The sequence below is a fragment of the Coturnix japonica genome, chromosome 1, assembly GCF_001577835.2.
Source record: "Coturnix japonica isolate 7356 chromosome 1, Coturnix japonica 2.1, whole genome shotgun sequence".
Taxonomy (NCBI): Eukaryota; Metazoa; Chordata; class Aves; order Galliformes; family Phasianidae; genus Coturnix; species Coturnix japonica.
Genome location: NC_029516.1, coordinates 66,122,176 through 66,134,757, shown reverse-complemented (window position 1 = coordinate 66,134,757; position 12,582 = coordinate 66,122,176). Strand labels below are relative to the sequence as shown.

The 12,582-nt window shown below is 39.2% G+C and overlaps 1 protein-coding gene across 10 annotated transcripts in view; it reads left to right on the top strand.

Moving 5' to 3' along the window:
* Positions 1-12,582, top strand: part of DUSP16 (dual specificity phosphatase 16) — a 60,131-nt gene that overhangs the window by 28,920 nt on the left and 18,629 nt on the right. For all 10 annotated transcript variants that reach the window (XM_015870850.2, XM_015870908.2, XM_015870895.2 and 7 more), the window contains 2 exons: positions 5,248-5,846; positions 6,975-7,113. In XM_015870850.2, coding sequence (XP_015726336.1) covers positions 5,616-5,846; positions 6,975-7,113 — 370 coding nt within the window. In that variant the 5' untranslated portion in view covers positions 5,248-5,615. The remainder of the gene's footprint in view (positions 1-5,247; positions 5,847-6,974; positions 7,114-12,582) is intronic.

Sequence of the window (12,582 nt, the reverse complement as noted above, 5' to 3'; positions counted from 1 at the left end):
CTCAGTTGTTGGCTTTTGGATTCTATGAGCATGTTTGGTGAATTCATGGGAAGTATTTCCATCCCTTACTTCTACTAGCAATCTTATTTCCATTATGCTCCATAAACACTTTCTGTTTCAAGCATGATCTTTCCCTGTCCTTGATGTTCACTCAGCCTCTAGAAGCTTAAGTGACAAGCATCTTTTCTTTTATTTCCATCTTTCTGAGACTGGTAAGGGAGTGCTGAGGCATTGCTGAGATGTTGGGAGAAAAATGTCTTGTGAGTGGGAATTAATTCCTGTGACCCCTAGACTGAGAATTTCTCTCTGATGTGAGAGGTTGTGTGGACCTATTTGCTCCGTATTGTACGCAGTGAATGGTGTTGCTTGTAGGGGTACCAGCTATTGAACCACTGGCACCTCTCTGCTCAGTAAAACTGAAACCATGTATTCCTTAGGGAACAGCTGATGTGCGCACAGTGGCATGTATACTGCAGTTTAGAAACTCATATCTCCGTGTCCTGGTTCAGCTTTTGATTTTCTTTTTGTGTTGATGTCTGTTTTAAGAAATACAAAAATTAATCTGATTATAGGAAAGAATATTGTAGAGATATTTGTAAAGATATTGAGCAAGCATGGAGCTGTCTCTTGCTTTAGAGTGAGCTAAAGGTTTCATTTTCTTCTTTAGAAGAGGTAAGAAACAGTGCCGTATACCTCAGTCCATCTGAATGAGGAAGAAGCCATGCAGTATCACTGATGTGTATATGGGTGACTTCATTCAGTATTCTCATAGCTGGGCTATGTTTCACTTTTTCTCAAAGCTGATTTCAGTGTAGGACATCCTGTGACCAAGTTGGTTTTCTAGTTTGAAGATTAGCCACATTATGGCCAGGGCACTACATTGCATAATCCAATGAAACCATGTTGACAATACATACCATTGCAATCTAAATCACAAGTAGAACGCAGAAAGAAAACAGTTGAGAAATTGAATTTGACCTTTTTACAAACAGTGATTGAAATGAAACAGATATTTCAACACCTCTTAACAGCTGGATGATAAAAGCACTTGCCAGGAAAGGGAGGAGATCTCTAGTGTTTACCTAAAACAGGAGACCGCCAGTTTCTCTTGTTTAGATAGGTCCAAAGGAGGAGTCCAAAAGTCTGATAGTCCCAGAAATGGAAAGAGCAAAAACCTATAACTGAAATAGTTTTGACAGGATCAGCTCTGTTGGGCAGGAGAGGAACAACATTTTTATCAGCCACAGTAATTTGAGATGCCATTACTGTTAAGTTTATTACTTTCAAGCCATGGGCAGAGAAGCTTTCCACTGTGTTAATACATTGCTAAATATTAAAGTAATAGTGTTATTCGAGAGGACTTTTAACTGATAGTCCACTTTCATTAAGAAAGGTATTCTTTTTCCTAGTAATCATATTATGATAAAGTGATGGAATGGTGTAGGTCAGGAGGGACCTTAATGATCATCTAGTTCTAACCTTCCTGCCATGGGCAGGATTGCCATCCATTAGATCAGGTTGCCCAAGGCCTTATCCAACCTGGCCTTGAACAGCTCCAGAGATGGGGCATCCACAGCTTCTCTGGATATTCTGCTCCAGGGTCTCATCACCCTGCTGAGGAAAATCTCTTCCTAACATCTATACTAAACCTCTCCTGTTTTACTTTAAAACCGTTGCCCCTTGTCATATTACTATCCTAAAAAGTTGGTCTCCCTCCTGTTTGTAAGCTCCCTTTAAGTACTGGAGGGACACAGTGAGATCTCAGTGGAACCTTCTCCAGGTTGAACAAGGCCAGCTCCCTCAACTTTTCTTTGTAGAAGAGGTGCTCCAGTCCGCTGATAATCTTTGTCACCCTACTCTGGACATGCTCCAGCAGCTCTACATTATTCTAGCTCTGGGAGCCCCAGGCTTGGATGCAGTAATGCAGGTGGGGCCTTATGAGGGCAGAGCAGGGGTGCACAGTCACCTCCCTTGCCCTTCTGGCCACCCCTCTTCTGATGCAACCCAGTATGCAGTTTTCCTTTCAAGCTCAGATTGTACACTATTGGCTTGTATAAGACTTGCATCATCCGTCAGAATACACAAGTCCTTCTTGGCAGGGCTGCTCTTAATGAGTTCTTCTACCAGTGTGTATACTTAACATGGGATTGCCCTAACTCAAGTGCTGTACCTTGCCCTTGGCCTTGTTGAACCCCCTTAGGTTCACATGGGCCCACTTCTCAAGCCTGTCCATGTCCCTCTGGATAGCATCCCTTTCTTCTGTTGTATCAACTGCACCATTCACCTTAGTGTCATCAGCAAATCTGAGGGTGCACTCGGTCACTGACTGTGATACAGATGTTGAAGAGCACCCATCCCAGGGCACACCCCTGGGGCACCACTCATCACTGGCCTCCATATGCACTTGAGTTCTTTTAAGGGATTTCTGAAACAAACTGAAATTATCATCTGAGAGGGAAGGGTGTGACAGCAAGCAAAAAGAGCTTAGGAGATAAAGAATATACCCAAGATGAAAGTCACAAATTACAGATTACATGTTTCTAATAGCCTCCATTTTGATATTCTGTGGTTTCTAGAGCCTCAGCTACTTTATTTTCCTTTTGTCACTTTAAGTCAGCATTTTACCCATCAAAACAAACTGTCTAGTTCATGAACAAACTGTCTAGCTCGCAGAAGAGCTACAGCCAATTCCCACTATCGCCAGTGGAAAAGTTTTCATTAATTTCAGTGGGTTTAGTATCTGGCAGCTTCTGATGCAATAAACATCTCCCCCAGGGTAAAAAAAAGAGTAAGAGAGAAAGAGATTCACAACTCATGACAGGACATGTTAAGAGAAACAAAAAAATGCAGAATGTTTTTTCTTTCTTTCCTTAAAATTAAAATTCAACTATGAAGCTTCATTTTTTTGTTCCCCCCTGCATAGTAGTGCAATCTTTTGATACCTTTCAGCCTGTTTACAAAGAGCCTGAGGCTAGTAAATAATGGCTGCTCTTTGAGGAGAAGCAAACTTTCCAATCAAGTTGTAAAGATAGAAGGTATTAATAGGTTTAATTAAGGCTTTGGATAGTAAATTTTCCAATATATTTTGTAGGTGAAAACAATATACTTTTCCTTGCTATGTGCTCCCGTTTGCTCCCGTTTATTCGAACAAGCTTAAAATCATTATTGATGCTATATAGTAGTAGTCATAGCATTTAGATTATCACGTTCTGTGAACCTCATGGTTGTGTATGTGAAACCTCATGTTTTTCTTATATGGGTACATAAAACTGTGTTTGCTGAAACACGGAATTAAGTTTGTTGTAATATTCCTGTTCAAAATTTGTTCATTGTGAAAGGTGAAGTATTTTACTTTTTATAAACTTAATTCATTTGGGAATTCATACATGTAGGTTTATATATTATCTCTGATTAATAAAGTATCTGCTGATCTCAAGTTTGTACCTGCTAAACACAGTTGTCTGTTGCCATAATGGGACTCCTAGTAAAAATTAAAATGAAGGAAATCATTTTCAAGTGAAATGATAAGCCAACAGTACAAATAAAGTGCAGAAACTCTCAGCTGAGCCTGTTACAGTGAGAATATAAGAATCTGCATATATAAAATTTGTTTTAAAAAAATCTTCATTATGTACTTGGATGTGCATTAGGAATCCAGGAAAATGTCTCTTCCTGATGTGCTACAGTTTGCAAATGTGTCAGAAGAGTGTCAGTGAATCAGATTTTTATCTTTGTGATTCGACTTTGTTGAGTTCCTTTGCTTTGTAACAGCCAGCAGAAGGCACAGGTAGAAAGACTGCTTGGGTCTCAGGCTAGATAGCGTGGGCTGCTGTTGACATATGAGTTCTGGAGCATCTGCTTTCTTGTGTGAGAGGTGTTGCATAGTTTTGCTGACCTAAAATCACTTCCTAAGGAGGGAATGTTATGGTGTGAAACACACAAACTTGAGTAAATGTTGTTTCTTGGCTTTAGCTGGCTCTGGCTTGAGCCCAGATTGTTCATACCAAACCAAGCTGCCATGCTGATGAGGTGAGGAGTTCTTGCCAGGCTAGTGCTTTGGTGTAAAGGCTCCAATATGCGAGTACCACTGCCTCAGCTGAAAAAGCCAGCACACCTGGCTGTCTCCTTTTGTTGGAGCTGAGGCAGCTGGATGAGGGGCTTGTGCTTTGGAGCTGCAGTTTGTAGCTTTATATAGATGGCCGTACATAAACGTGCATCATTACATTGAGAAACCAAGTGCTGCTGAACTGAGAGGAAAGATGGGTGGCATCTGCTTTCTATAGGCTCTATAGTTGCAGCACAAAACACACTGAACTGGAAGGTAAGCCACTGTGGTGGCTGTTCCTCGGGTGTATTCCTACAGAGACCTTTTCCATCTAAGTATATCTTGGGAGATTGTACAGCAGAAGTCAGTACTACTATTAGATGATGGAACAACTCAGGTAGTCTATTTACCGCTGTACAGCTGATGCCATTTTGGTTGGAGTGGTGAGGATCTAATTTCACAAAACTATAGTTTGCTTTGGTTATTATTAGAATGTGTGAAAAATTCACTTCACGTAATGATCCCATGGGCTCCATAAGAGCCAGAGACAGTCCTCAGTACCATACCTTGCAGCAGTGTGTTTAAAAAGGCCTCTGTTGCAAGTTTGGAGATTAATTCAAATAAAATGCACATGTCCTGATGCAGCGTCTTACTTTTCTGGTTTTTCTTCAACTATATTCTCAGAGGAGAAATGTGGATGTAAGCTTGTCCTTTCCTTTGTACTCAGTTTTCAGATTTGCACTGCTGGTTTGCAAAATGCTTTCCAAAGCATTACATTTTAAAAATGTAAGTTTTTAATAACTTCTTACTTAAAGGGCGAAATGCTGAAGTGCATCTAATCCATTCTGCTATTGAAAGGAATAACAGATTTAGGGTAGTGACTCTTAATTACATTCTAACAAGTCTGATGAAGAGGGAGAGCTAGTGGCAACAAAAGTCTGCAATTAAGGCAGGGTTTGTTGTCTGAAATATAACATAATTGTGCAGGCAAGATTGTTGGAATGGATTCAAACACTGTAGTTGCAAATTCTCACTCTCAGATGTTTGGAATATTCAGCAGAGGGGAACTTTTCAGGAGTGTATTTATGATGTGGTACAGACTGCTGTGCAGTTAGCCTCAACGGTGAACATTTTGTTCTGCACGCTTCATAACCTCATCTGGTTTATGCGTTGTTTTTTTTTTTATCTTCCCCTTCTTGCAGGCACTCAGTCCAGTGTAAAGATGATGGTTGGGAGCAAAGGTAAAGAATGATGTAATGCAGCGGCAGCCAGAAAGCATCTTTTGTGTGAATTGTGCAATGGCTACTCCAGTCATCTCCTGATGAATCAGATGTGAAGGGTTGCTCTGTGGAATGAGCCCTTTGTAAAGGCACATCAACTGGAAGCAGGAGGAGACATTCAGCTGAAGAGCTCTTTCTGAAAATGGGTTTAACTTTTCTTTTGCCAGTCACTACCAGCATGACCTCATACACTTCTAGTACAATGCTGTGGCTAAGCCTTTGAGTACACAGCCATTACATCATCGCAGCAAATTAGAGAGGGAGGTGGTGAAAGAGGCCTCATTGTTGTCATGGCCGATGAGATGATCAGCACTCAAATCATTGTCGCCGAGAAGTTGGTGGCTTTGCTGGAGAGTGGTACTGAAAAATTGCTGCTGATTGACAGCCGCCCCTTTGTGGAATACAATACGTCCCACATCTTGGATACCATTAATATCAACTGTTTGAAGCTTATGAAGTGGAGGCTGCAGCAGGACAAAGTTTTGATTACAGAGCTCATTCAGCATTCAGCAAAACACAAGGTAGGGGGCATTTTCCTGTTATTCTTTCTATTTGTTTAAAAACATGCCCAGAGAGCAACTTATTTCACCTTAGGCATTTTAGTTTGAAAAAAAAAAAAAAAAAAATAAAGAAAAAAATGGGGAGGTTGAGCTTTACAAAGACTGCTAGATTTGACGTACTGTCAGCTAACACTAAGTTTGTCTTTGGTATACTTAATAGAAGTGCTCTCCTCTGAATGACAAATTAACGTGTAGGAATCTTAAAATTAACGACAAACAATATTTTCAGGGTTCTTGTAAATCGTGTAGATTACAGTCCCTTAAATGTATGCAATGAATGCAGCAAACATTCACATTCTAAACCTTGAAGGATTCTTAAGGGCCCGTGGTGGTGGGGATTGCTAGCAGGAGGTCATACAGTTCAGAAAGAAACTGTAGCTCTGTCAATCCTGGCTCTTGCTTCCCATTTAAAGTGCTTTCAATGTGAATAGTTTGATGGGTTTTTAAATAGAGTTATGAGTGAAAAGAAAATAACTAAGCTGTTTAAACATGATAACTATCTAGTGGTGTTGTGTTTTTTTTTTTTTTAATGTCTTTAATCTATTAGTACTTGTTTCAAATACTTTGGATGACAGAAATGATATATGTACTGTGTTCTTGCTTTCACGTATTAAAAGTGTGTGTTTTATACACAAACTCCTATTGATAGCTGAAACGTCTGTGGCCATAGGCAGCTTAAGGTCTCTTTTGTATTTATAAATGTAAAATACTGAAGCAGAAAATGAGATTGGATCTTCTTTTTTTAAAAAAACTCATTTGTTATTGTTTGAAAAAAATAAACCTAGCTGAAGGTAAAGCATTTACAGGTGATATAAAGTTATCTAATGGTTGACATTTGGAGTGTATGCTTCAACTTAGAGCAAATAATCAATACAAAAACTCTCAAAGGAGGTACACTTGATCAGGAATAAAAAATAACTTGCTAATAATACAAATCGGTGTGCATCCAGCCGTGTATGAAACCTATGTATCTGAAATGCTGCATAGCAAACATACAGGACTTAGCCTGACTCCATGAAGATGATAATGTGGTGCTTTTTAAAATCATCTTCTTCCTCCTTGTCTTATTCTCAATTACGTATTTTTCAGATTGAAATTGATTGCAAGCAGGAAGTGGTAGTATATGACCAAAGCTCTAAAGATGTGACCTCTCTATCACCTGACTGCTTTCTTACTGTGCTCCTGGGCAAACTGGAGAAGAATTTCATCTCTGTATATCTGCTTTCAGGTATGATTACCATGAGAAAAAAAGCTCTTGAATAAGGAGGGAAAAAGAAAAAAAGAAAAATAAAGAATCTTATTGTTATATATTGTTATATACGCAATCTTATAGACTATCCACATAAAAAAAATGTGGGTAGTGGGAAAAAAATCAGCTCTAATCAATAAGGATTACGCCCTAAAGCAGAGCAGATCATCCTAAAACTTGCCTTTCTTCTTCTTCTGTACCTCTGTAGATTAGTGTCATGAAACACTAGTTTGGTCATCCCCTGCTGGGTCCAATGAAGAAGATGGTCATAGTGTCTCCGTCCTTACACAGTGGCTTCTGTAGAAAGGGATAATACCAGAAAAGGAGTGTGTTGCAGCTCCCCAGTGCATAGTCTGGGCAAGCTCCAGTCATGCATCTCAAAATAATACTATACAAACTTTTTTCCCTTATATCTAGTTCATGGTGATTATCTGTTCAAACTGAAAATGCAACTAAAGGCACGTAGAAGATTATACTGTCTGTTATCTGTTAGCTAGCAGAGGTGAATTTAGCCACATTCAGCTGGTAGAGGTTTGTTTGGATATTAGAGGGAGGGAAGAGGTCTATTACGTTAAAGGTCTCCTTATTTTTATTTGAAATGTGTTGAGACGATTTGTCTCAAGTACATGTTTCTTTACAAGGATTAGATCTGAGTTTCCTTTCTGGTTAAAGAGATGGTGAAGGGGGTGTTTATAAGTGTAGAAACAGCAGATCGCTGAAACTCTGATGAGCTGATGATAGAGGAGAGGAAAAAAAGAAAAATGTAAAGACAGTGTTTACTACTGATTTATTACAGCTGAATGCTTGTTCAAGGAAATAAAACCAGCTAAGATGACTCTGTAGTAAAGTAACTAACGTAATATAACAGGATGAAGTGACAGTAGTTTTTCTTCTGTAACAGTGTTTTTGTTCTGGCTTTAATCCTTGGGTAATAAAGTAGCTTTCGGTGTCTTTTTTTTCCCTTCTTTTCCTTTGATATCCATTAAAAAACTAGCTACTTAAAACAAACAGAAGAGACCTTTTGGTGTATGGGGTGAAGGAGGAAGTGCTAGATTCTAGGTTGTACAGTGCTGCTTGGAGTTTCTTGATATGTGGATAGAAAACTAAATAAAACGTGTTGTTTCAGTGACCTGATGACCAATGCTCATAAACATTTATTGCTTGTAATGAGAGTAGGGGTCAGTGTACTATGTAAAAAGAAAAAAACCTTTGTACTCCAGTTTTCCCTAAGCTACTTGATTAGTTTTATTTAAAACAGTGACCATAAATAAATATTATGTCGTAGGAAAATATTTTTTGTTGTTGAATAAGCAGCAATTAATAAATTTCTGAAATTCCTCCATTCCTTCCTGCCTCCTCCCCCCGTTACTGGGCATGCAGTAAGTTTTTTTTATTATTGTTATTATCTATTTAGGTTTTGTGTGAAGTTACATTCAACCCTGAAGGTAGTTTTCCATTGAAATAACTGATGTAAAGACCTCAGGGGACCCCCTACCAATTAGTTTAAGCTTCTGATCTAACCTCATAAAAATAATCTGGTGAGGAACGTTCTCAGGAATTTAAATATTTGTTTTGATTCTTACTTTTCAACTGTACGCAAAATACTGAAATGTGCGTACTGAAGGCTTAACCTACTTGCATCACTGCATCTACTCTGCTGGGTTAAATAAGTCCTAAACATGGAGATGTGGCAATCTTAACAAAATTTAAGAACTGGATTTAGTTTTATGGAGTCCTGGTCCTAGTTACAGTATTTTTGTGATGTTTCTGCTTGCTCTGCAGAAACAGCTGAGAGGGATTACTGACTCCCTTGATGAATTAGCATTATTAAGGTGGGAAACAGCAAAAGTCTTGTTTAAATCCTATTCCACTTTGCCAGTGGAAAACATTCACGTTCTGTTTTCCTAAAACATTTGCTCTTCCCTTCTCTTATCCTTATTTGTTCCTACTTGTGCAGGTACAAATATCTTAATGACAGATGCCTTTGATGAGAGTGAAGTGGAGATACTTAAGGGCATGTATGTTTGTGTGTAAAAAAACTTACTCTAAATAGGACTTCTGACCTTCTTACCTTCCCCCCTCCCACCCTCACAAAAAAAAAACCAACAAAAAAAACAACAACGAAGCGGAAATTCTTACCTTTCTGTATTTCCAACCTAAGATTAAATATTATGATAGCCTAACACAAAAACACTCTGCTTACTCTAAACTAAAACTTAAAGCAATGATTAATGCATTCAGGTGGATGTGGAACAATGATAAATGTCTAAGAGGGGTGAGATAACCATTACAGGTAATTTAGTATCACTGAAAGAGTTTCACTGAACTATGTAGGAGTTTCCTGCTGCAAGATTAGCATATTTTGCCAGCAAAGTATGAAAAACATATTCTTTTTTTTTTTTTTGTCATTGATTTGCCACTTAGATTTGCTGTACCCCAGTGCTGAGTGCCACTAAGAACAGCCCATACAGAAATGTTGTATAAGTAAGGCACCAGATTATAAGGTGTGTGTGAAAAGGAGAGTTAAACAGACTTAGAAGCCCTTTGTGAGCTTCTGGATCTACCTGTGATATAGTTACGTATATGATTGCATTTCTCTGGATTCATGCCTTATTAAATAGTATAGACCTGATGTGCAGATGTAATCAGGATTGTGTATGCCTAAATACTGTCTTGGTCTCACACCCAAGTCAAATGGGAGATGTCTTGAAAAGGAGTCCATGTATTTCTGCAGACTTTAGTGCTTACTACGTGAGTTATTTTTGTAGTTGTACGAATCAGTAGCAAAGAATAGCAGGTTTTCTAGGTGGGCAGTGTGAAGGCTCATATGTGACTCACAGAGTCAGGGAGCTGTACATCACCATTCCAAAACCTCCGTTGGGTGTGGGTGTCATCACCCCATAAAAGAGTTGGCGTTGAATGGCAATAGAAATTCAAGAGGTGAGTTGTCTGCTAATCTCTGCTACAGTTCTTCTTTTGAAATCTGTGAGCAATTAAATGATTTGATGGATTTTGCTTTCACAAGACCTCTCTGATAAGTTTTTACAGAGCACAAAGCTGCTATGATAAGCAGAAAGGCATTAGTTATTAATTTTGCATTCAGCAATGAATGCTGGTGACATACAGTGGTCAATGAATGGAATCATAAATGCGTGAGTATGAAAACACAAACAGAATGAGTTCAGTGAGACTGGGCAAAGGTCCTGGAAACAAAATACTAAGAGATTAGCCAGGGACTGTTGTAAGCAGTGTTTTAGTTGAAACCCTAAATCACTGTTTCCCCGTGACCTGTCTGTCCCTTACTAACACTATGTGTACAAAGTGGTAGACTTGCATGCAGGATGTGGAGAAGGAAACAAATCAAAGAGCTCTTCTACAGTTCTGTTTATGCTGGCATTTTTCTTAAAAATATTTGAAATCATAAGTTGATGCGAAGGAGTCCTAATGCATTAATGTCAGTATCTCCAGGGTATGTGTACCATAGTATTTTCTCTACTTACCTAAAACAGAGCTAAGTGGAAAAGAGCACAGTGTTCTCTCCCTGCTTTCTCACTAGGAAAACTGTCTTGTGGCAGAGGAGAAGGAAATCTTAAGGATGGTAATGGTAATGGTTGGACTAGATGATCCTCTAGGTCTTTTCCAACCTTGATAATTCTGTGATTCTGTGATGTTCTTTTTATATGCAGGGTTAGTAATTTCCATCTCTTGAAGCGAGCAGAGTTGAAAAGCTGAGCTTTTCTCCCTCCTTCTGCAGCCCCACATGCCAGGGAGGAGGGTACCTTGTGTGAACTAAAAGATGGCATGAGATAGTTGCAGTTTCTGCATCAGGTACATTTCTAACATTTGGAATTGGAGTTTATAATAATCTTTGGTTGTGGCTCAGGTTGTGAGCAAGTCTTTGGAACATTCCTTGAAGAGCACATTCCCATATAGTGGTCATTAACATATTCAAGTTATTTGCACGTTGGAATAATAACAGAGAGCACAAGCAGTTAAATATCCTGCTGACCTTCAGAGGAAGAAGGGCTGTCAGGTTTCCTTGTACTCTGTTAATGCCATTAGAAGCAAGTCTAATGAAAAAGGCAGAAATCTTGCAGACCTGATGCAGTATTCCCTCTATGAATATAGAAAAATTAGTACCCTTGGCTACCGCTGCTCCTCTGCTAATATTCTCTCAACCCTCGTGTACTTAAAATGAAGCTTTGAGTGTTAGCTTAGTGCTGTGATTGTTTTAAGCACTTGAAAAATGGGCGTAGGGTTTATTACTTTCATATGTGTATTCTTTTGCTATCTTGTAAGAGAGCAAAGTTTGACTAGCATGAAACTCTCATAACATTTCTCAAACCCAAGAATAACTTGTTAACTTGGCTTTTGTTTGGGATACCTCTGGGTGTTTGTGAAACTTAATTGACTGCAATCATGACTGGGATTTATTTTTTCTTTTAAAGGCAGAAGGGTCAACTGTGAGTGTCCAGTCTGTTCCCCTTGCTTGCTGCTAGTGTGACTCTCCTGCTGCTACATGCTACCTGGGTGGGAGGATGGGGCTGGCTCTGTTCATGTACCCTCAGCCTTGTTTGCTTAACCTGCCTATTAACCTTCTCTTACCAAAGGCAAAAACACTTGGGGCAAAGAACTCCCTTCACTACCGTGCTTGTAAAACACTTAGTGCAACAGAGCCACTTTCTAAACACTGCTATAATAATAATAAGTTTTCTGAGGGTGAAACTTGAGTCTACTGAACAAAGTGCATGCGACTGATGAGAGGGAACTGGAAGGGAGGTGTGGAGGAGGAGTACTGTCCATTGTGATTGCCGTGCTGCTGGTAGGGCTCTGCAGCCCCAGCTTGTGTAATGGAAAATGGCAAGCAGCCCTGCCAGCTGAGCTGGAATGCAGGAATTGAGATGGTCTGCAGAGCTCTGCAGCTCGTTTAAACAGCGTGGAAACACTGGAGATTCCTAAAACTGAGTCAGAGAGCTTACATCTTCTACTCATTATGGCAGGGGAGAAATCTGTAGTGCGGCTTTTAGGTAAATATTTTAACGTGCAGTGGGAACACGACTGTGAACGTGTTAAGTTTTGATGTTAATCAGATCACAGGCTCTTACACATTTGTGTTTTGTACACTTTCTGTTTTTGCTACAGTTCTGTTTGTGTTTGATTTCTGCATCGTTTTCAGCAACATTATACATGTTTTGTTCCTGGCACTGATCAGTATGAACAGAATCAACTTCCAGATTGCTATGGGGTAGGAGTCGGGGACAAGGCAGCTGAACACTGAGTATGCTCCATTCCGTACCTTGTTGTATGTGGAAGTTTGGAAAGGCTTACTTAAAGTTGATCTAAATTATATTGCAGAGGTAGTTGCAAATTTTGTGATATTACTAATTTATTTATTAGTATATCACTGTATAAAATTTATGATTACTGCCTGTAATGAAGAAGTAGATT